Below are 22,097 nucleotides of genomic sequence, written 5' to 3'. Positions count from 1 at the left end.
CTCTGCCCCGCAGCCCCGGGGAGGTGAGGGCGGTGCTGAGCCAGGCGAGGGCGCAGGGGCTGGAGGTGGTGCCGCTGGTGCAGACCTTCGGGCACATGGAGGTGAGCTGCGGGCGGGCAGCGTCGTGCGTTCGACGCCTGGGAGCGCTGGGTTGGGTCAGCGAGGGTGGCGGCCTGGGGGTGGCTTTGCTGGAAAATCTCTGTCCTAACTCCTGGTACTCTGGTTATCCGGCTCCTGTCAGCTGCACGCTCCAGACACCAGGGTGATGCTGCTCTGACTGCCCGGTTTCCCTCACCCTGTGAGGTGACTCGTGGTCGGGGACACCCACAGCACCGTGGAGCTGCAGCCGTGCCCCTCCTGGCTGTACCACCCCTGGCGAGAGGCCTCGTGCTGTCCCCTGTGCTCTCACCCAGCTGAAACCCAGGTTTTAGCAGGACAACCATTAGCAGAGCCCTGGTGACGCAGGAGGACACCGCTGTCCCCTTCATTTTGCAGTTCTTCCCCAAGCTCTCCTTTCTCTTGCAGTTCGTTCTGAAGCACAAAGAGTTTGCTCATCTCCGGGAGGTAAAGGCGTTTCCCAATGCCCTCAACCCACACAAGGAGGAGTCGCGGGCACTGGTCAGAGCAATGATTGACCAAGTTATGGCACTGCATGAAGACTTAAAATGGTTTCACATTGGATGTGATGAGGTAGGACTTCTCTTGAGCCAGGAACTCTTGTCCTGTGAGAAATGATGGTAAGGGCCAAGGCTTCCACATTTCAGTGGTACCCAGGCCACGTTTGGGTGGGAATTGGGGGATGGAAAGCACCAGTTCAAGCCAGTGTGAAAAGTCATTTTGACTATAAATTATTTCAGTAGCGTGGGATGTCATTTATTGATCCGAGTGTAATATTGAAAGCACTTAAAGCTAACTTGGCATTTGGTTTTAGATAAAATGAGTATTTGAAGCGAGATATCAGTTAGAGGTCTTCATTAAGAATCATGTGAGTTTTGATGTAAGATGTTGGCTCATTGTTCTGGCCAACTTATTCAAAGTAAGCCCTTTTGTGATGGGAAGTGTTTATTGGGGGTTTTTTAATCTCTTGGTAGTTTGTCTCCTTGAGGAGGAAAACCTTGAGTTTTCTCCTTTCTCAGGGCTTCTTAGACCATCCCTATGGCATGCAGATCCCTGAAATTCATTGTGATCACACTTAACGGTACTGATAGTTTAGCATTTTGAATCCTGTTGTTTGGGAACAAATGGCAAGGTTAGATGGTGACCTGGAAGTTTTTATAAAGCAAATTACTGGTCATGTAGAATAAACGTGTTTTAGATAAAACCTGTGCTAAAACAACAGAGTTTAAATGCATATCCAGCTTAACAGGCCCAGATCCACTCTCTGCATAGGATCAAGTGTGCTGGGGCCATACTTGCACATGTCCCCAAGTCATTTCTAGATTCACATACAAATGATCTCCTTCCCCAAGATGGGGATATAACTCAGAACCTTATGGGTTGCTAGATTTGAACTGAGTAAAACTGGTGAGAGCTACTTCCAAGAAAAAACCTTCCAAAGGCAAATAGAGCATGCTTTAATTATTCTTTAGTTAGTTTAGTTCATAGAGAATTCTTCTATGTGATGCATTTAGTCAGGGCCACAGTCTCCTGCAGACTGATAGAAATGCTTGCAGTGTCTTTGAACTGGGAGGTGCATTTGAATATGTCCACTCAGTGTGTCATGTCTTTGCAATAAGTTTTGAATATTGTATGATTTCATTACACTGTATCAAACTCATTCCCCCTATTCCTGTAAAAGAAATCAGGATTATTTGATGTTTCAGGTCTACTACCTTGGTGAAGGAGAGGAGTCAAAGCAGTGGCTGCAGCAACAAGATAACACCCCAGAGAAGCTGTGTTTATCCCACATAAAAGCAGTTGCAAGTTGTGTGGCCTTGTCTTACCCCACTGTGACACCCATCGTGTGGGATGATATGCTCAGAGGGATGAGTGAGGAAACACTGGCAGGTGTGTGACCAATGATGGGGTAAATCATATTTTGTAGCATACGGAAAAGTTTACAGAACCACTTAAAACAGATTTGTTGGCAGATGCAAATAATGAAAACAAGAAATCTGAGAACAGTTGAGATGTGATCCATTAGACTAGAGTTTTAGTCCTTGGCTATGTCACAGACTTTTTGTATGAGTGTGGGCAAGTCTCAACACATATACTTTAGTTTTCCATCTGGTCATACACAGTGACAAACAAAACAGTCATCATGCAGTGGTTGCCATCAATTCCATTTTCTTTACACATTAAAAACCCCAAACCTATTAGCATTTATAGTCTCAGTCTAAATTTCTATGCCTCTCACCACCTTTTAATGTTAGTTGTTGCTCTGTGCAGCATCTGGCTTCAATGGTGCAGACTCACACAGAGAAGCTGCAACCCTGTGAGCATCTTTGACAGGACATGTGATCATAGTGCACGTCATGAGGAACTCTGATACTGAATTGTGGGGTAGCTCCAACACCGTGACATCATGAGTCTTATTTGTTGAAAAACATGAAACCACTGCTAAAAGTTGAGTAGTCCTAGCATAAAGAGAGTTCCAGAATTTTCAAGCTACCTTATGTGTCTGTTCTAAGCAGATTTAGCCAATACCATGAAGAGCTCTGTAGCTCCTCCAGCAGTGACTGACCTGTTCATGGCTTTAGTAGTAGGAAATTATAAAAAAAAAATGCAGATTGGACCCATCTGCATCCACAAGAGCAGCACAGCATCTAGCTAAGTGCACTCTACTGCCACAGGCAATAACACGCTAAACAAATTGAAATGGGATGCTGTTACAAAATTTCTGTACAATTTACTGCAGTTTCTCTAGGGTTAGGTTTCTCATGTTTAAAACTAGTCAGGGAGTTGATTATGAAGGGATTTGAAGATAAACCTCTATCTTTATTTGAACTTTAAAGGCATCTTGAAAAGCTAAGTTCTGTGCAAGCACAGCTCAGACAATCTCCAGCTTCAAGGGTATTTCCTTTGAATTTAGCTGAAGTCTTGTGTGTAGTTTGCAGCTCTGCCACTTGAAGCCAGTAGGTATACTGATAGATTCAGGGGACTGAGATGGGCTTGGCATGAATGGGATCTCTGATGAATTGTCACTGCTGATCTCTGTTAGTGGTTTCAAGATGTCTAAGGATTTAGTGGCCCCTGGCACGTGAACCCACATGTTCAAAGCCCTTGACCAGGTTGAAAATCCCCAGGGATACTTCAACTATAAATGCAGAATTCTAGTGACAAGTCAGAGTTAGTTCTAGTCACGTGCTACTGCACCAACAATATGTATCTCGTTCTCACTTTTAACTGGTTGTTTTCCATTACTTAGAAGAACCCTTTCCTTTCAGAGTCTGGGGTCCCACAGCTTGTGCAGCCAATGATCTGGGACTATGCAGCAGACCTCGACGTGGAGGGCAAAGGTTTGTACTTCTCTGCTGAGCTGCTTAGGCGAAGCAAAGAGCTCTGTTACCTGTTAAGCAAAACAGCCATACCACGATAGTATGATTAAAACATGCCTTAGTTGCACACCAAAAAATTTTATTGTTGTTAAATTGCTTTTTGTTGCTTTAAGAGCATAAACATAGCCCTTGTTTGATCTCAAATAAGAGTTGCTATCACTTATTTTCTTTTTCTATTTATGCTTCGCCTATGAAGGACTTGCATTGTCTGTTGCTTAGTTCTGTTCAACAGGGCTATGGAATCACTGGTGAGAGGCTGAGAGGTTTTTCAGAAGCACTGTTACATTAACTCTGCTTGCATTAAAACCAGTGGAAGTAGATAGCTCTGTACTGAACAGCTCTGCAAAAGAAGCTTCAAGGCTTCATACATATATAGAAATCAAAAGAAAAATTCTTACATCAGGCATCTAACATGCATACAAATATTTCATTGCTGAAAGAAGAATCAGTTGTCAGATGTTGAGCATGCTTGTTACATGCCTTAGCATTGAAGCAATTTAGCAATTCAGGTGAATGGAAGACAGACTGGGCACATGAAAATAGGAGGGCAGTCACCAAAATGGGTTACTCAGAGAGAATGTCAAATCTCACACTCTTACTGATGCTCAAAACTTGGTGGGACAAGGCTCAGCAGCCTGCTGTAAGCAGACCTGGCTTCCTCCTAATTGGAGTATTACAGTCAAGGATGAAAATAGAGAAGAACTTGTCCTGTAAACATTCTTTTGTGTCTTACTGCAGTGCGTCTCATAGAGAAGTACCGTAGATGTGGCTTCTCCAAGGTGTGGTTTGCTAGTGCTTTTAAAGGAGCTACAGGAGTGAATCAATCTCTAACACTTATTGGACACCACTTAAAAAACCATCTTCAGTGGCTGGAAGTGGCAAGCAATAGCCCTGCTGATGTCCTTGAAGGTATCGCGCTGACCGGCTGGCAAAGGTAAGGAACATCCTTTTAGATGGTTCCAGGGATCACATGGAAGCAAACTTCCACCCAAAAACTCCCCAGGAGGTACAAGCAGGCTGGGGATTTAACGGGAACTGTGCAACCCTGCAGCCCTTCCTGTTGGTTACTGCTGGGCTGCACCCACTGACTACAAAGGGTGGATTTCAGAGTTCCAGTCAACTGCTACAGCATTAATCAGCAGGAGCAATTGTTTTGGCAAACACAGCAGACTGGATTTGAAGGCTTGAATGTACTTTGTGCCACCTCGAACTGCTTATAGAGAGCATAGTTAATGCGTAGTGTGTATCTCAGTGTCTGATGTGAATTCAAATAGAATGAAGTTGCATAAGAGGGAAAATGTTAATGAAGGAGTAAAAGGTTTTTATGCAATAGTCAGGAGGTCTAAGGGAATACCAGATAGCTGAATTCCAATTTCTGACCCTAATTTGCTTAAAGTAATTTGGTTTGTATCTGTTCTTATTAGTAAAACAGGAATGCTTAGTGTTTCAGAGATAGAAGGTCCCTTCTCTGAGACAGAAACTTGATGTTTCTAAAGCTCGTTGAATTTTAGTGATTGAAATATTAAAACTTCCCACTTGTCTAGTATGTTCTAATGGTAAAATGTCTAATTAATGATTGTTTTGTTATTTAGGTATGATCACTTCTCTGTTTTATGTGAGCTGCTTCCTGTGGCGATTCCGTCATTGGCTGTATGTCTGCAGGCACTAAAGAATGGTACAATGACAACTTTATTCTCTCTCATCTAATGCCTAGCACAAGAATGAAGTGACCTTGCCCTAAGGTTGGCATAGGCTTATTATATTTTGAGGTGGTTTGACTATCTGATCATGGTCTGAATTAGGAACAAGAAGTTACACATATTGTGCGTTTGGAATACAGAAGCAGAGAAGCCTCTTGGCTTAAGTATTTTAAAATAGCCATAGTATACTAATAATTTACTGTGTTCAAATGGTCACAAACTTCTTCATGGTTATTAAAAAAAAAATTAATATGATTTGCTTTTGGAATTGATTTGAAACACTACTGGTGTATAAATGAGACTGATTTAATTTAGATTTAGATCTTGTTTACATGTGAAAGTTGTTTTAACTAATTAATTTCTTAATATTGATCTAGGAAGTACACTGTCTGGTAAAATACTTCTTGTAGCTTCTGGTTTCTTTACAGGCAGTTGCCAACAGAATTTTTGTCTTTCTGTATTTCTTATTTTCAAAATAAAAACCCCACAACCTACTTGTTTTCAACTAAAGCACTAAAAATATTCAGCACCCTGAATGGAAAGCTCATATCTAGGAAGTGCTTTACCTAGCACAAGACAATTGTATGAAAGACAATGGACTCCTCCCATCCCCAGACTTTTTTCCTTGTTCTATTTCCATTTTACCTTTTAAAAAAATCTTCATCCAAGGAGAACTACTAAGCCAATGCAGAGTACTCCAGAAAAGCCCTCTTTTATGAACATTTTGGATATTTAGGCTCCTTATTTCCACTGTCTTCTGCCAGGTGGCTATTCTGAAAAGATTAAAGAAAACGTGGAAAAGCTCCTGGGAATGTCCAACCTGGAAACTGATACTTTCGTGAGGTAAAATTCCAGCTGCAAAATTCAGATGCTTCTCGATGCATGGTAAGTTCAGAAACTAACAGAGCCTCTTTGGACAGCACAGTCCTGGGGACCTTTCCTGGGAGCAATATCCTTACACTTGTGACGCAAGTTAGTTTCTACCTCAAGTCATCAGTGGATGAACTTCTTGAAAGGAACAGGTAACAAGGTTTATGTTGATTCTGTGGCTGTCTGCAGGAGTGTTGGAGCTGTGTCATGTCAAAATGGGGCATAAAAGTGTTTTAAACATCAGGCTCTGTGTTTCAGGCATCACATCCCTATATATTGACACTTCAGCAGAACATAAAATTTAGATGCAAATTTAAAGTATTTTAGCAGAATTCCTAAATACTATGTGATGCCTTATTTCAGGAATCTAGCTCTTTCCTGAATTAAATCTTACTGTTGTTTAAAGTTAAAATGATTTTTTTTTAATGGTGTGCTTACAAAAAAAGGAGCTTGACATGAAACTTAAACTGCAGCAGATGATCAGTTATTCTCAACTGCTAGGAACAGTCTTTATAAGCTAGTTCCAAACATACATAGCCATAAATTTACTTATTTCTTAAGCACTATCTCTGTTTATGCAAAAGTTCAGCTAAAGTCCTGTCACCTCCCTGTCAGCCTACAAACACGTATGTCACTGCTGTTTCAAAAACTGCTGATACTGACATCCATTTTCAGATATGTCACAGGCTGGTTCAGCCCCTACCACAGAAAAAGGAGGATTATTCATCCCATAATAATGCATCACTTCCAGCCAGATGCAGTAAGGTAATGCCACTTATTTTGCATTACAGGGGAAATAAAGTCTGTCATATTTTGGACACTCAAATACATTCAGTTTTGAGTCATTGCCTCTTTCTGTAATTATTTTGGAAGCATCAGTGGAAATCAAACAATAGGAAGTATTCATAATATGGTCTTAAACAGAATAACATGTTTATCTGCCTTCTGTTGAACAAATTCTTTGAATACAAGTATAAAACTGTTCTCCAAAAAAACTCTGCCTTGTGTTGGAGTTACTCCCTTGCAGACCTGCATCTTACAGCAGTTGTTAGCCTCAGCGGAGCTCGCCACAGATCAGGTTCCAGGCAGGGCTTGGAATAAAACCAGACCCCTTTCCCCTGTTGCCTGTCACCATGTGCTTTTCAGAACTTATCCTAGACATTATGCCAATTCATGCTAAATGGCTAATTTATACACTTTTTGCTGTGATGAGGTGAATATCCAACTGCATCTCCTCTTCCTGATAAAAACCATAACTAAATTCCCAACAAGTCTCACAGTGGGTTTCAGTTACACTTCAGTTGTGTATAGTGGGTTTTTTGAGCACATTTCAGTACTTTAAAAGTCATTGTGTAAGAGAAGTGCCGAGATTAATGGCACTGAAACACAAACAACATCAACCTTTTGCCATCTGCACAGTTTCAGGTCCTTTGAGCTCTTGGCTTCTTTTCCTGTAAAGCCATTTTAAAGACTACTCCCTTTAAAATGCCCAGTAAGCTAGCCCTCCCTTGAGGCAGAGCTCACCTGCAAATGTGATTGTTTCTTCCTTCTGATTTCTGCTTAGTCTCCTCTCCAAGTGGAATGCTGTGGTGCAAGACCTCCAAGCAGCCATGGAACAAGTTTTCCACAAGTGTACTGTAGAGGAGTGGATGGAGGAGAACGTCCACCCCAGCCTACAGAAGCTGCAGCAAGTAGTGGATGATTTAGATAAAGCAATAAAAGCACAAAATTAGGGGCATTTCAATTAGCCTGTCTTAACCCGTGGGAAAACAGGGCTAGTTGAAATCAGCAACCAGTCCTAGAGCTAGAGTTTGTCATCTTGAGAGTTGACGCAAGAACTGTGATTAAACAAAAGTGACCTGAAGGCATAAAGGATTTTATTAGTCTAATAAGCTTCAACTCTATTTTAATTTTCTGTTTTAACACATTGCTGAGTCTTAAATCACTGGCCCTGTAAGTCAAACATGCTCCCCTTGCATAACAGAATGCAGAATGAGTCAGAATTCAGCTATATTACAAGGCAGGAGAAAAAAGCATTTTCTTCCAAATTCATTATTTGTAGTAATAGACTTTCTTATATAACAATGGCCTGGAAAAGTTCTACAAATTCTACTCTAGTCAGTAACCAACATGTCCTCCCTCTACAATTTCCATAAAAAGAAAGATTTAGGATACTTTAAACATGCTTTAGGTCTGTATGTTCTGTACTGTGACTCCTACATCTTTCAACTGTTTAGGGAGATGTCCTGCTGTTCCATCATGACAAGTCCTGCCACAGCATAGAGCAGTTAATTTGTTCCAGATTTTGGACTTTTTCAGTCCTTGAAGTCTGTAAAACCATTGGTCTTAAATCCAGTTCTGATTAGCCTGAGGACAGGAAATTAGCATCCAGCTTTTTGCAGAAGCCTGAGCAAGAACTGCTGTCTAGCTGCTCATGAGGTTACAGCAGATGTATTAAAGAACATGTACAGAGCAAGAGGGAGCTCCAGAAAAGGAGCTTCTTACCAATAATGAAGGTGACACTTGGACATGTAGGTAAAGCTGCCTTAACACATCGGGCTTGACCTTTTACCAAAGCATCATCTAAGCTAAGCATAGTTTTATCCCCACAGAAAAGCACCATCCCAGTCACTTTAAGGCACCTACTTTGCTATGTAAGACCTGAGACTGCAGGTTCATCCAAATTTGGAGCAAAACTTAAGTCTACTGAGTATGTGGGAAAAAAGTTTTATTCTGCTCTAATGTTGAATTTTATTAAATAAAGTATAGCAATATATTTTGTGGACATAACTGGAGCATTAAGATAATCACAAGGGAAAATAATTCAAAACTCTGGTAGTTAACTACACTACCATGAATATTCAAAATACTCTTTACTTGTTTACTTCCTTTGTTGGTTTCTTGAAAGTCTTACTTTGGAAGCACAGGTATTGAAATTTTCTTGGAACAGTCTATTATAAACAGTATAGCTCTAGATACAGAAAGTACACTAAGTACAGCATAAGACAAATCTTTAACTTATTTAATAAGAGCTAGAGGAGTTAGGTCCACATGTGGGTTTTTATTTAAAAAGAATCAATTGCTATGTATACCGTAACTACAAAAGTCACATACCTTGAACTAAAAAAGATCTTAATTTATTTTACTTTAATAAATCCTTTGCTACTCAAAATGTTTATAGAAATTTGCCTTTGTTTTGCACCTGGTATGTTGGTTTGGTTTAAAGGGGGAAAAATGGAAATATGTTCACCCATAGAGTTGGTTATATTGGCTTCTATGAAATTGAGAGTGGACTGCTGTAAAAGTGAAAGCAGGGTCAGTAAAGAGCTGGGTACTTGGGCTTCCTGGACTCTGTCCTCTCCCCATTAACTCCTTCAAGTAGGTCTGTGCCAAATGGTGATTCACACAACCATCAATATAGTTTAATACATTTTAATGAAAAATAAAATACTAGTGACACAAAACAAATTATCAAAGTTGATTTTATCAATGGACTTGTTTTAAAAAGACAATATACAAGGCCTTGCTGAAAAGTCTACTTGCAGTTTTAAAGTAGAAAAGCGATTTCTAAACATTTTCTGGAAGTATTTTTGCATCTCGGCAATCTACTACAGTGTCAGAACCAGCACTCTTTACTATGTAAACCAGCTTAGTTTTTGGTATCTGTGTAACGTCATAAATACAGCACAAGAGTCAATCTCAGCTATATGGTACACATGTTTGCATTTTCTTTGAGACTTGCACAATTGATCCTTGTTACTGGAGTATCTTATTCTGTAAAACATCAGAAATTTAGATTGTAGCTGAGATGATACAACTTTCTCACTTTGTACAACATGCAGCCTGGTTCAGTGTGACAGCTAAGGCTGTGAACCTGTCCAGCCACACACGTGCGGGTAAGTTCAGATGTGCTGCTCAAGTTTTAAGCTGAAGCATCTGCCAAATGGCATTTATGATACACTTATATTAAAGGACACAATAGAAAGCACTGGCTTTATGGAGCAGGAGTTACATCTACCTAAAGATCTTTTACACAAGTTTTCAAATCATTTGTAAGTCAAACTACATCTGTCTAGTCTCAAGTTACTAGACAGCCTGAGATGCAAAAACTCACAAATTCACCTGTAATACTCCTCTAGGAGTATTTCACATCATTCCTTTTAATACAAGCCACTTTACATCAGGCACACATAAGACTACATTTACTGGGCCTTTTCAGTATGCTAGGTCCAAGAGAAGTGAGGAAAACCATACAAAAAAATTCTTCAGCAAAATGGTGAAAAGTGGCAGGAAGAGGATGAGAGGACTAGTGGCAAGAGGGAAGAGCAGAACCTGTCCCAGGTTAGAACCTGCTGTTCTAGACAGTTCCTTCAAGCTGAATCACATCGCTGAGGAGTCCACAGACATAGCCATAACCAAATCCATGTTCACAACAATTTGCAAGTTAATTTTCCATGCACAGTTACTGCAAAACATGAAAAGTCTGGCTGTATCGTCCAAGTACAAAAGACAAACAGTTTTTGAAGACAGGAAGCCCAAAACCTGGATCAAGGGTAATACACATCAGCCTGTGATACACGTTCGTGTGCAGCATCCAACTGCCAAGGCCAGACATCCTCTGCCTGCACTGTAGGTCAGCATCAGACGCAGCTCTCGGCTGTCCATACCAGCCAGCAGTGCCCAACATATGGCCTGCAGGCAGAGCCTGCAGCATTGGAAAAATTTATTCAGTCCCGCTTCACGTAGCTCAGCCTACGGAATTCAGGTTCCCATTTGAAACTGTACTCGTCTGGATGGCAACAGAGCTGCCAAATGCAAAACGGAAATGGCACAGGGAGAGGATTACACCAGCTGTTCCAAGTGAACGGCTGAGGAGTCAAAACTTCTCCTTGACGCACATGGCATGCACCAGTCAGCCCTCTCCTACCCACCATCAGTAGGGTACTGAGGTGTGAGGGGGACACTAATGAACATCTTTAAAGAGCTGATCACTGGACTTCAACTCAAAATGCAACCTACTCAACAGAATGTATTTCAAGCTGGTTTATATCTTACTATAGGTCATTCTCCTTTCTAGGGATGTGCATTCTAGGGATTGTTTTAGCCTTTGTATAATGATAGTGCATAGTCCATAAGTATATACATTACTAACATCAAGAATGTACAAGCTAGACAGCTCAGCAGAAGCAGGGCACATGATACAGAGTAGGGTTAGATCAATAAACGTACCTTTCCAAAGCTGATTTAACTGGAAAACCACAGCATGGTTTGTATTGTCCACAGCATATTAGCTCTCATGGAAACAAAAAAAAAACCCAAACCCCACAGTATAGCTAAGATTGAACACAGGTAGCTTTGTCCATTTCATCCATGGTCAAATCTGTGGACTCCTCAGAATATAAATGCAATGCACATCCATACCATGTACTCTTGAATATCCTGGCTACAAAGCAGCAGTTATCTGCAGGTTGAGCCCTTCTGCTTACATTATACCACTAAATAGTTAAGGGTTTTTTCAGTATTTTTTACTGGAAGTCCTTGGAACACTTGACATTCTCATTTTACACGGTGGGGTTAAAAAAAAAAAAAAAAGTTCTCCCAATTCCCAATCTCATTCTCCCCTCTCTAAAATAAGTGACACCTAGGGCATATATTACACTGGATTTAAATTAACTCTCCAAAGTGTTACACCCTGCAATATTTTTTTTTAAACAGGTTTGACAATTATTCTTAGCTTACAGCTGTGCTTCAGAATAAAGGTCAGATTTAGCTAATTGTCTGCAACCTAATTTTCTGACAGTCACACACAGCAGCTTCCCAATTCCAGTGATGTGGGGCAGATTGAAAGCCACACGATTAGCCCACCAACTCACAGGACTTCACAAGCATGTTTACCAGCAGAGGTCTGCTTTGATACCTAATGTGATTACAAACTTCTTTTCCTATTTAACAGAAATGGACCCACTTTTGTGCTGCAGTCAAGCTGCACCAACAGCTGTCTCCCCATTACAGTTTGATTACCCTTTCAAACTAGCAGTGAGAGCATCTGTCTCAGCTCACATACTAGGTCTAAATAGCTGGAAGTGAAATCTTGGTACCCGTTCTTTGGTCAGATAACCATGTGCTTAGTTTCAGACATAGCTGGAACACACAACAGGACACACCTTCTGCTGAGATCTTTTCATAGCTTGCTTTCTGTAGAGGTAGAGTGCTTTGAAACAAGAATGCAGCTTCAAGTCCTGAGAAAACTGCTGCCAGAAAACATCTGCTGCTGGCCAAATATAAAAGCAGACCACACAGTTATCGTGTACCCCCTTCAGATCTCCTAGGAGTAACTGTGTCAGTACTTTCTCATTCAGCTCCTAAGATCATACAATTCCTAAGAAAAACCCCTAGTGAACTCTAATGTCAATACAGGCATGATGAAGTTTTAATTCCAGATGGAACACGTTAACTAACAGAGGTAGCTTTTCCTTCAAAAATATATTGGAAAATTCATATTTTAACTATGAAATCATTGGTCAGAATAGAGGACACTACACACCTGGAGTGAAACATGGGTCACGTCAAATTTATCCCAGCTATCTTAAAAAGACTACTTAGCACTTCGGTATCATTTCAAGTGAGGAAATACTAAACAAATCTAGGCTACCATGTTGTTTGACATCAGTCTTTTCCCTACCTAAAGTAACCAATGTGCTTTTTTTCCTTTCTAAATACACAGTTAAAATAGTAAATGTTGAGGTCTAGAAAAAGGTTATTCTGTCCTGGGGTAGTCTATGCCCAGAATTTAAGCAGAAAAGGATTAAGCTAAAATATCCCAAAAATGTTGAATCATCGTGATCATTTTTCTTTACTATTTATGGCTCCTTGGCAAGTTCAAGAAAAGTAAAACAATATAACAAGTTGATCAACCTGGTGTTTCCAATTCCAAGACAGTCACACAAACTTTAATTTCCACTGGTATCTAATGGCAAGTCAGTAGTAGAGAATATGTAAGTGCCACTGTTCTGCATCACCTAACTGCATAGATCAAGCTGCTTAAAACCAATTTAGCAATATATTCAGTCATTTATGAGATTTCAAGAAAAACCTCAATGCACTGTGTTTGAGTTACAAATTCAGCTCTTCCACATCTCATACACTGTACCTGCAGCAGATGTTTGCAGTAAGCGGAAGTTTACAGGTGTACCTCCACTCCATTAACAGGAAAGCAACAAATTATTTCAAACTAATTCATTAATAAATAACTATTTCTAGACAAGTATGATGAGCTGACAAAGTTCAAAAGCCAGCAGTGTCCACATAGAGGAACTAAGGCAAAGGAGCAAACAAAACAGAATTTGGTTTGGACTCTACAACAGCAATACGGGGAGTGTGGATCTTGAAGCAGTTTAGCACTAAAAAAGGTGCCCTAAGAGAGATTCCTCCCATTGTAAATGCAAGTGTAGAGAAATGCCCAGGTTAAGACTGTGAGGGATTTCTTTTTCTGAAGAACCATCAGTATATTTTCCAGATGTTTGAAAACCTCTGCTTTCTTCAGCTCATGATGACTATTAATATTTATCCTGTGGTTCATCTGCATCGCTAGCCTCCGTTTCGCTGCTCTGAGAGAGATCTTGTTGGCTCTCTACTCTGTCCAGTTCCAGAAAACTAGTAATGAGTTTGGCAACTGCTTCCACATCACTGTGGAAAAGAAGAACAGAGTTAGTGGTACTGTGGTGTTGACAAAACAAGAACAAGCACACTAATTTTTGAGAATAACCACTTGAAGGGCCAGTCAACATATGGTATAGAGCATGACTGACAGCATCCCACTTGTGAAGGTGTATCAGGCCAAACCATTACTTCCACATCAGAACAAATCAATCCTTTTCCCATAGTCCCTGCTGCAAGATTCCTTATTATTGATGCCTAAACTAAATCCTCTGTTAACTGATAAATACACTGTATGTCTGCAAAATAGAATTAATCCCCTCTGCCACTGCACAGCTGAGCTAGTGAAGGTAACTACAGCAGACACGCGGCACTAAAGGGATCTTGGATATCTAAATGTGAGCAGTCTCCTGATGGGAGATGATGTTATCCAAATGTCTGCAACTGAAAGCAGTAAAGGGTTTTAAAAAAAGTTAAACTGAGTAACACAAGACCATATCAGCACGTATGAAAACAGAGTTAAGATGAGTCTCAACAGCTGGCAATTACTGACCCATACGATTGGTTATTTCCCACCTTACACTTCTAATTAAAAGAAAAAAAAAGTCCACACAGCACCTTCTACAGCCCAACACTGCACTCTGAGTCAGTGGGTGGGAAAATCCAGTGACAAATCGTAGCACAACCAGGTAACCCTTCCCAAAGTATCGCACCGTCTCCTCTTCCACGTTCACATCTCGGATCTCGTTCAGTAGAGCCACTACTGTAAACAGATGTGGAAACAAAATAGTCCATTAGCATTAAACTCTCAGCACTGCTACTAGTGACTTGTGTGACTGGGACTCTGTGCTCTCGAGGACTATTGCTCTGATCCCGTGCAACCAGGGCAGTCCTGCAATAGCACACATTTGCTGAGCTGTTCAGGCAAAACAAACAAAAGGAGACTGCAGCACGTGTTAGCTGGTATAGACTCTCACGAACAAGATATACTGCCTCTCAGGAACTGGGCACCATTAGTTTATTGCTTATATTTCACATTTACTCTAATGACAGTTTTAACTATTTTTCTAAAGTACAGAGTAGGTAACCTTAATACCTGTTTACCAAGATAGAACAAATACTGAAAGATTTAACTGTTCAGAATATCTGCTGATCTCTGCATCCCCACATTAATAGTACCTGAAACAGATACTACCAAGTAACCTCTCAGGAAGAGATGTGCTCAGCTCCAACATATAAACATACCCTAAAGAAAAGTTCAGAAACATTAAATTCCTTCTCTCCACATCTCTTATCTTCCATCTCCAAAATGAACTGTTTAAAAATCAGTTTGCCTTAAGAACATTCCAAATGTCAGTTTTCGAAGTATATTGAGACTTGGTATGATTTAGACTAGCAAGTAGAATTTTAAAAATCTGACATTGAAGAGGATCCTACTTTTAGTTTGCAATGGAGCTCCTGTCTCACAGTGACTCAAGCAAGTCACATACTATAAAAGTTTAAAAGAAATGAGATACTGCATTAAGCTGAGCCTACTGAATATGCTGGCTTAAATGCATATTATATATCTGCAGGATACAACACATCTGCTTGCATATGATAGCTAAAGATTTGCCTGATACCAAAACCAGATTAGTTTACAGAAATCTCAACTCCTGGATCCAAAATTTAAGTTTTTCCACTAGTTCCACCTGCAAAGCAGGCTAGCCAAGGGAAATATAAACCTGCATATTAACATCCCAAAGGAATGGCAGTGTGTAAGCTTCGTTATCTTGGATTAAAATAACTAACAAGATGCATTCAGCACCCTAACCCGGAGAAATGTTTGGATCCTGAAAGACAGATTATTACATCTGCTGCTTGGGAACAAAGCAGATCTGGACATACATGTGACTAATTTGAATACAGAACTCCAGAGAAGCCTATCAAATGTGTGCATTTCCTGTCTGCTCACCACATTTGCTACCACAGATCCTATGTCTCACCTTGTTCATTGCCTCCTTTTGAGAAGGTCAGTATTTTTTTGTAAAGATTGAATGTCTTCAGGCAGACTGTTCCCTTGTTCTTATCAAATACAGCTTCCTGTGAAATTGAAAAGTAAAAAAATCAACATTTTCTTAAAAACACCATCAATAGCTACGCTTCAAAGTAAAATAAAAATAATCATGTGGGAAAATAATTTTGATAACAGAGAAAACACATAGCTATTTTAGAGACATTCCTCTATTTTTAGGGTGTGAAAAATCGTAATCTTGCTCTTGGCTTAAACAGAGAGTTTATCCTATCTCCTGGTGGAAGAGTTAAAGGTGGTTTCATTGCCCCTCTTGCCACATTCTTTGTGTAATAAAACTGCATGGAATCAAATCTGAACAGTACCTTGGAGCTCCTGTAATTTTCATTACTGGTGTATGCATTTGGCCTACAGTATAAGCATATAGTCAACCTAAGTTCTATTTACACTTTTCACTAACACAAGTCACTAACTCCACCAAAATTCCAGTGTTGTGCTATATGGGCCAAGCTTATACCAGATTTAAAATATCCCTGACAGTTAGTGAAAAGAGGATGTCTCACATGTGTGGGTTGCTTGTTCTAATAACAACTTGGGTTGGTGACAAGCCTGTATAAAGGGTTATTGCTCTCAGTCCAACTCCCAACAAACCAACATCCACAAGATTATAAACCAGCTTCACAAACACCACTCTTTTCCCAGTGGCAAACAGCTGAGTAGCCTGGAAGGTTAGACCTAACCCTATTTAATGGTCATTCTGTCATTAGCTGGAATGTAAGTACTGGTAAGCACAAAATCATGTTGTAGCAGCTGAATGTGCTATTCTTTCTCCCTCTTTTATATAAAAGAAAAGGCTGCAAAACAGTTTGGGGCAAGTGTCCCCTTAAAAGCATTATGTTTAGCTTCATGTTTTCATGTTTGTGTAGTGAAAGAGTTGTTGTCTTATTCTAGTCCTAGTCTAGCAACTCCAAAGGGTTTACTAGAAGTGTAACTTGTCTGTTTGGACTGAGCAAGTGCATGGGGCTGCTGGAGTCAGCATCTGCCAACTGTTTCTGAACTTGCACGACCTCATTTCCCAATTTCAGCATCCTACCTCCCACTGCTCCAGATTCTGCGCTGCCACAAAGAAACACCCGGCCATATAGAAGAGTTTCCATGCCAAGCTGTCTGCAAAAAAAAGGGACAACTTTAGGGATTTTTTTCCTTCTTTGCTATTCAAACAGTTTTAAAAGCAACATGCTCCCTTTAAAGGCAACAAAAGGAAAAAAGGTTTCTCTGATACAACATTTTTGCCCTTAATTGTAATGCAAGCTATTTGACAGCTCTCTCCCAGGATAAAAATACAGAAACTCCTCACATATTTTTAAAATATTTCATCTATGCTGGGCTTCAAACCATGCAGAATTGTAAGCATATGTATTATTGACAAGGTTATAACATCACTACACATGTTCCTCTTCCCTAAAAGCAAAGGCATCTTGAAAGGCATCCACAAAACTCTCAACCTGCTCTCAACCACCAAATATTTGTGCTCCAGAGGACAAGGGCGAGGGACAATAGAAATTCACTGAAGCAAACATGTTTCTTTATAAAAGGAAGCAGTCAGCCCTCCTGACAAACAAACATTTGCATTTTATGTCCTGGAAATGTTTACATACAGCTGCCTAAGCAATTTGCTTACTCAGGCTTTTACTAAAAGCAGAGTAGAACTGTGCTCAGTATTGTTTCAGAAAACTTTGTTGCAATGTCTCAAAAAAAAAAAAAAAAAAAAAAAAAAAAAAAAAAAAAAAAAAAAAAAAAAAAAAAAGGCTGATACAGCTGCTGTCTCAAGCAGCTTTCACTGGACTTTGCTCTCTAAATAAAAATACATTGATTATATTGGTAGCATATTCCTACACATTATTAAGTTTTAAAATTTGATGTTAACAGGATGCAGCAGGAGAATCACAGGACAGCCTTCAGGATAAATTCTATAGATGGAAGGACACCTGGCATTTGGTGCAGTCTGCTCTATTGCAGAGGGGCAGGAAGCAGCAGTAGCTGTCTGTTCTCTAAAGGTGTTTTTATGAGTAATCTCTGCTAGTGATGATTTAACAGTTTCCAGAGAAACAGAGCACTTCCATCAAAGGCAAGGTAATCATTTCATTATGGTGGCAAACAATCATTATATGTCTTCCCAGGAGAGTTGTGAGGACCAGCTAATCACATTTATAAAACTCACTGAAAGTACAAAATGCCACAGAGTACTAAATATCATTATTAAAATTACTCTTGCAAATGGAAAGGGAGGCTGAGTAAGAAATAGAGCATTAAAGCACAGTAAGTCATACACGGGCAACAATTATGATTGGATTTTAATATTCATGCCACAAAGTGTGATAGGTACCTACACTGACTTTGTATGGCCAGACAGAAGCTGCAGAGAAGAGTCATCAGCATGAAAAACAGATGAAGAGGAAACAAACAATTCTTAAAAAAAATTACAGGCCATTACCTGCACTATAGTAAGCAGCAGCCAAACCAATGGAGGCTATTCCTAGGAGGAGAGAGCAAAGAATTAGAACAAACAGCTCAAACCATCTAAAATTCCCTGATGAATAACAGATGAATATTCACAAGTTCATCACTTTTCAAAAAAGGGACAAATGTGATTGCAACATTGATCACTATATGAAAGTCAGTTATTTCTTCTCTGCACTCAGTATAAAAAAAAAATCTCCCATTCTGCAGAGACAGTAAAAGCACAGGGACTTGAGGTTAGAAATAAAAAGGTCGTGACAGAATCAGGAACAGAACTTCAGAGGGACTCTCAGTTTAACCATTACACTATACTTCCTCTCAAGTGCAGTACAACTGCGGGCATGCTAACACAAACACTGCAACGGTTATTCTTCCCCTCTAAGTGCTCTGTGGAGTTAAAAAAGAAAACTTCTGCAATAAAGTTGTGTCAGAAGCTGCCAGCTCCCTTCTCCCATTGAGGAGGAAGCAGCGAAAGAGTGCCTCAAGCCCCAGAGGGCTGCTGCAACCGCACAGATCTTGTCTCAGTGAGAGTTTGACAAGACATCACTGAAAGCAATGACAGGGTTATAGCATTACTGCAACCGGATCTACTCCGCTGGAAAGCAGGATATGCTGTTTTCCCCACCAGCTCTCTCAGCGTGGTCCTAAGAAGTTCCACTGCATTTTTTTTCTTCATATTCAGTAGTGTTTAAAAACAGACACCTTTCAGAACATCCTGTATGACTTCCTATTGCATACACACAATGCCGTTAAGAGTTCACTGTCAACCACACACAAGATCTAACCCCAGCATCCCTCAACTGCAGATTTTTCTGTTTCTGAATACCTATATGTTTTTCAATGTAAGTATGCATCCCTTTCAAAAGCTTCATATTTATATTGCTATATGGTATATAATAAACATTTTTCTTGATCTTTCAGGACCTCCTTAAAATTGTATCTGTGACCCTCTGAGCTTCTGCAGATGACAGACTGAAAATTTATCAGTCTCAAAGTGAAACTACCACACTGAGGAGGAGACTTCACATTCATTTAGTGGCTACACTAAAGGAGAAGTTCAAAGCATGACGACTCCTCTTCTTGGAAAAATGCTTGAAAGGCAGCCATCTCTCATTAAAGGCTCTTTCAGGAATTTATTCTGTGACTTCCTTCCCTTAAAGCAAGCTCTGAAACAAACTGAGGAGTATTATGGCCTTACCAACAAAGAGAGACCATGATCGGATGCCAGGTGACCTCTTCAGATGAAGATAAGAACTCGTGCGGTTTTCCACCAACATGTACATCTTCAGGAGAAACTTCCAACAGCCCAGTCTGACTCATGAAACCTCACTGGACAAAAAAAAAAAAAAAAAAAAAAAAAAAAATTGTCAACTCTAACACTTTCCCTTCCTAGCATTTTTCAGGACTTATCAAGTCTCAATCTAGACCATAAAAGATGTCCAGGGTAAGGACATAGTCTTTTCCTCACAAGAACAGCAATATGCACACTAAAAAAAAACTGCAAAGAAAAACTGTCACATGAAGACTTGCACAACAGAAATCTGAACTCTTCAAGAAACTTCTCACTCTAGGGGTAAAAGTCTCTTCCTTTCTATCACAACCACATTCCAGAAGAAAATGTGAAAAACAAGAACCCGGAACAACGTTGTTGCTAATTCATGCAGCACTTCAAACAAATAAAACAACAAGAGCAATGAAAAGTTCTTTAACTTCCATTTTTTTCTGCTAACCGCAAAGGCTGCCATGATGGACTGACCTGGCAGGTGACGCAGGACACCAGTCTTCTGCAACACAGAGCTGCATCTCCTCCCTGATGACAGACCAGCAAGGGTTACAGCCTCAGCCTAGCACTGCCCGTGTCACATAATGCCGTATATGACATTCCCATCTTTCAAGCCAACTCAAGAAAAAAACAGTTTTCAACAAGTTTGTGTCCCCTCAACAAGACCATGCCTTCAGCCTAGACAGAAAGTAACAGCAGAGATAAAAAAGATGGGTACTAATGAAAAATAGTAAGAGCTGGGCAATCCCATGCAGTATTTTAAGTAAGTTTTTTACTATCTACAGGATAAAATTGTTTTAATTCTGTCATGATTGTGAGCTTCTTAACCTAATACTATTAGCACAAGCATAAGGACTGATTTCTGCAAGATGCAAGAGGCATACGAGGACCAGCTGAACAGGTTTGTCACTGGACAGGCTGCTTACTGCTTCTCTTCTACAAACTCCTAGAGATGCTTGTTATTGTTATGAAGACCACAATCCAGTAAAGGTAAATAGGAAGTGAAAGAATGTGCTAAGCATCATGTCATAATGTTAGCAGGTTATACGTTGGCTTTAAGTATGGATTTTTTCTAATTTGTTCTTTTTTGTTACAGCCTTCATACCACTTAAGGTAGTGGGTTTAAAACTGACTTTCTCAAGAGGGATTTCTAAAAAGGATGTCTACTTTTCTAATTAGTGCAATGAAGCTCACACTGATAGTGTGAAGCATTCTGGGAAATGCTTCATTTACTGTTGAAGACAACAAACACCAACTCCAATTGACTCAGTACTTAAATTATTAAATACCCAACTCTTCTGCCCACAGAACCAGATTGTAGGTTGGCATTAAGCTGTTAGCTGCCCATGACAATGTGTTTCCAGATGAATACCAACATTCGACAGGTTTTTTGAATAATCATGAAAAACACTTAATAGAGCAGGCCCAAGCACACCCAGGTTCTTACAGAAGAAAAGTATGTGATTCTTAGTCCTTTAGTCATCTTGCTGTTCTTAGATACTACATGACACTCCTGCAATTCTGTACCAACTGGCTAGTTTAGAAACAGAGCTCCAGGGGATTTTTTTCCCCATTTAATAAAGCAGATTTAACCAAGTCTTTTCATTTAAATAAAAAGCACCTATGACTTTGCTTTTAATCTCTTAGCAACACATCTAAAATAATCTGAACCCAAAAGCGACAAAACCACTTATGCATAAGACACACTGCATCTCCTCCGGAAGTCAAGCATCAAGTTTTAAATTTCAAATTCCTCCAGTGAGCTCTCTCAATATATTGGAAAATATTTCTGCACATACAAAGCCTTCTCCTGCCTGCAACCTAAAAAATACCAAGTTATCAAATATGTAAAGATCACTGCAGAAATGCGGCCGTATCTCACAAACACCACAACCTTACTTGAAACACAATTCACATACATAACAGTTAAATCCATTCATGCAAACTTCGCTATATCCCCCCATACCCACTCTGTGAAGTTCAATCACGAAATGCCAGTATCAGCTTAACGTTGGACACTCAGGAATCAATGGCTTCGTCTCACAGAGGTTGCTGCTTGCAAGGCAAGTGCCTCCGGGAATAAAAAGCAGCAAAGCAGCTTCTTAACGTTACACTTAATAAAGTTAAGTCATGAACGTGCCTTTCAACGAAGACAAGAGTTTCACTATAACAATTTTATGACTGCAAGAAAGAAAGATAGATATTTTGGGGCTGCTAATTTTGCTTGAATTTGTTGCGTTTGACATTAACCTGATCTTCAGCACCAAAATAAACATCCACATGCTTCCCCCAAGCTGAGGGTGAGTAGCCAAAGGTACCCAAACAAGCACCTTCTCTACAAGTATCAAGCCAGGACCAGGCGCCGGGCTGAGTTTCTCCCAACGCTGCACCTGCCTCCGCCGGTGACACCCATGCACTGACCGGTCTCCCCTCCTAAGCATCCCGTCAGGGAAAGGCTCTGAGCGCGCTGCCAAAGCCAAAGGCTCGTTTTTTCCTCCCCCACGTGCGGCCACCGCGAGCCCTCAGCCGGGACGCGCCCGCAGCGGCCCCGCCGCACGCCC

The 22,097-nt window shown here is 40.2% G+C and overlaps 3 protein-coding genes across 5 annotated transcripts in view; 1 reads left to right on the top strand and 2 right to left on the bottom strand.

Annotated features, from left to right (window-relative positions):
* OGFOD3 (2-oxoglutarate and iron dependent oxygenase domain containing 3) overlaps window positions 1-97 on the bottom strand; it is a 46,241-nt gene extending 46,144 nt beyond the window's left edge. Inside the window, exon 1 of the mRNA XM_026861268.1 lies at window positions 86-97. Coding sequence (XP_026717069.1) covers window positions 86-97 — 12 coding nt within the window. The remainder of the gene's footprint in view (window positions 1-85) is intronic.
* Window positions 7-12,450, top strand: HEXD (hexosaminidase D). Of its 2 annotated transcripts, XM_026861106.1 has the most exons (10): window positions 7-101; window positions 526-690; window positions 1,824-2,007; window positions 3,387-3,458; window positions 4,236-4,431; window positions 5,090-5,172; window positions 5,962-6,040; window positions 6,118-6,219; window positions 6,743-6,832; window positions 7,632-12,450. In XM_026861106.1, exons 1-10 carry the CDS (start codon window positions 96-98, stop codon window positions 7,798-7,800), a joined length of 1,146 nt encoding a protein of 381 aa, XP_026716907.1. In that variant the 5' UTR covers window positions 7-95; the 3' UTR covers window positions 7,801-12,450. The 2 variants fall into 2 exon arrangements, with proteins under 2 accessions (XP_026716907.1, XP_026716908.1); XM_026861107.1 differs by lacking the exon at window positions 6,118-6,219.
* LOC113486829 (cytochrome b-245 chaperone 1) overlaps window positions 8,478-22,097 on the bottom strand; it is a 13,755-nt gene continuing 135 nt past the window's right edge. Inside the window, exons 1-7 of one of the 2 annotated variants that reach the window (XM_026861109.1) lie at window positions 21,958-22,073; window positions 19,453-19,583; window positions 18,229-18,270; window positions 16,828-16,901; window positions 15,709-15,805; window positions 14,342-14,486; window positions 8,478-13,753 (exon numbers count right to left, since the gene is read on the bottom strand). In XM_026861109.1, coding sequence (XP_026716910.1) covers window positions 13,624-13,753; window positions 14,342-14,486; window positions 15,709-15,805; window positions 16,828-16,901; window positions 18,229-18,270; window positions 19,453-19,537 — 573 coding nt within the window. In that variant the 5' untranslated portion in view covers window positions 19,538-19,583; window positions 21,958-22,073 and the 3' untranslated portion in view covers window positions 8,478-13,623. Of the gene's footprint in view, window positions 13,754-14,341; window positions 14,487-15,708; window positions 15,806-16,827; window positions 16,902-18,228; window positions 18,271-19,452; window positions 19,584-21,957; window positions 22,074-22,097 lie in introns of those variants that run through there. The other variant, XM_026861110.1, reaches the window with a different exon arrangement.

Source organism: Athene cunicularia (genome assembly GCF_003259725.1).
Source record: "Athene cunicularia isolate RWA chromosome 18 unlocalized genomic scaffold, athCun1 chr18_part1, whole genome shotgun sequence".
NCBI lineage: Eukaryota > Metazoa > Chordata > Aves > Strigiformes > Strigidae > Athene > Athene cunicularia.
Note: the sequence above shows the minus strand (reverse complement) of the source record. Positions and strands in the feature narration are given on the sequence as shown.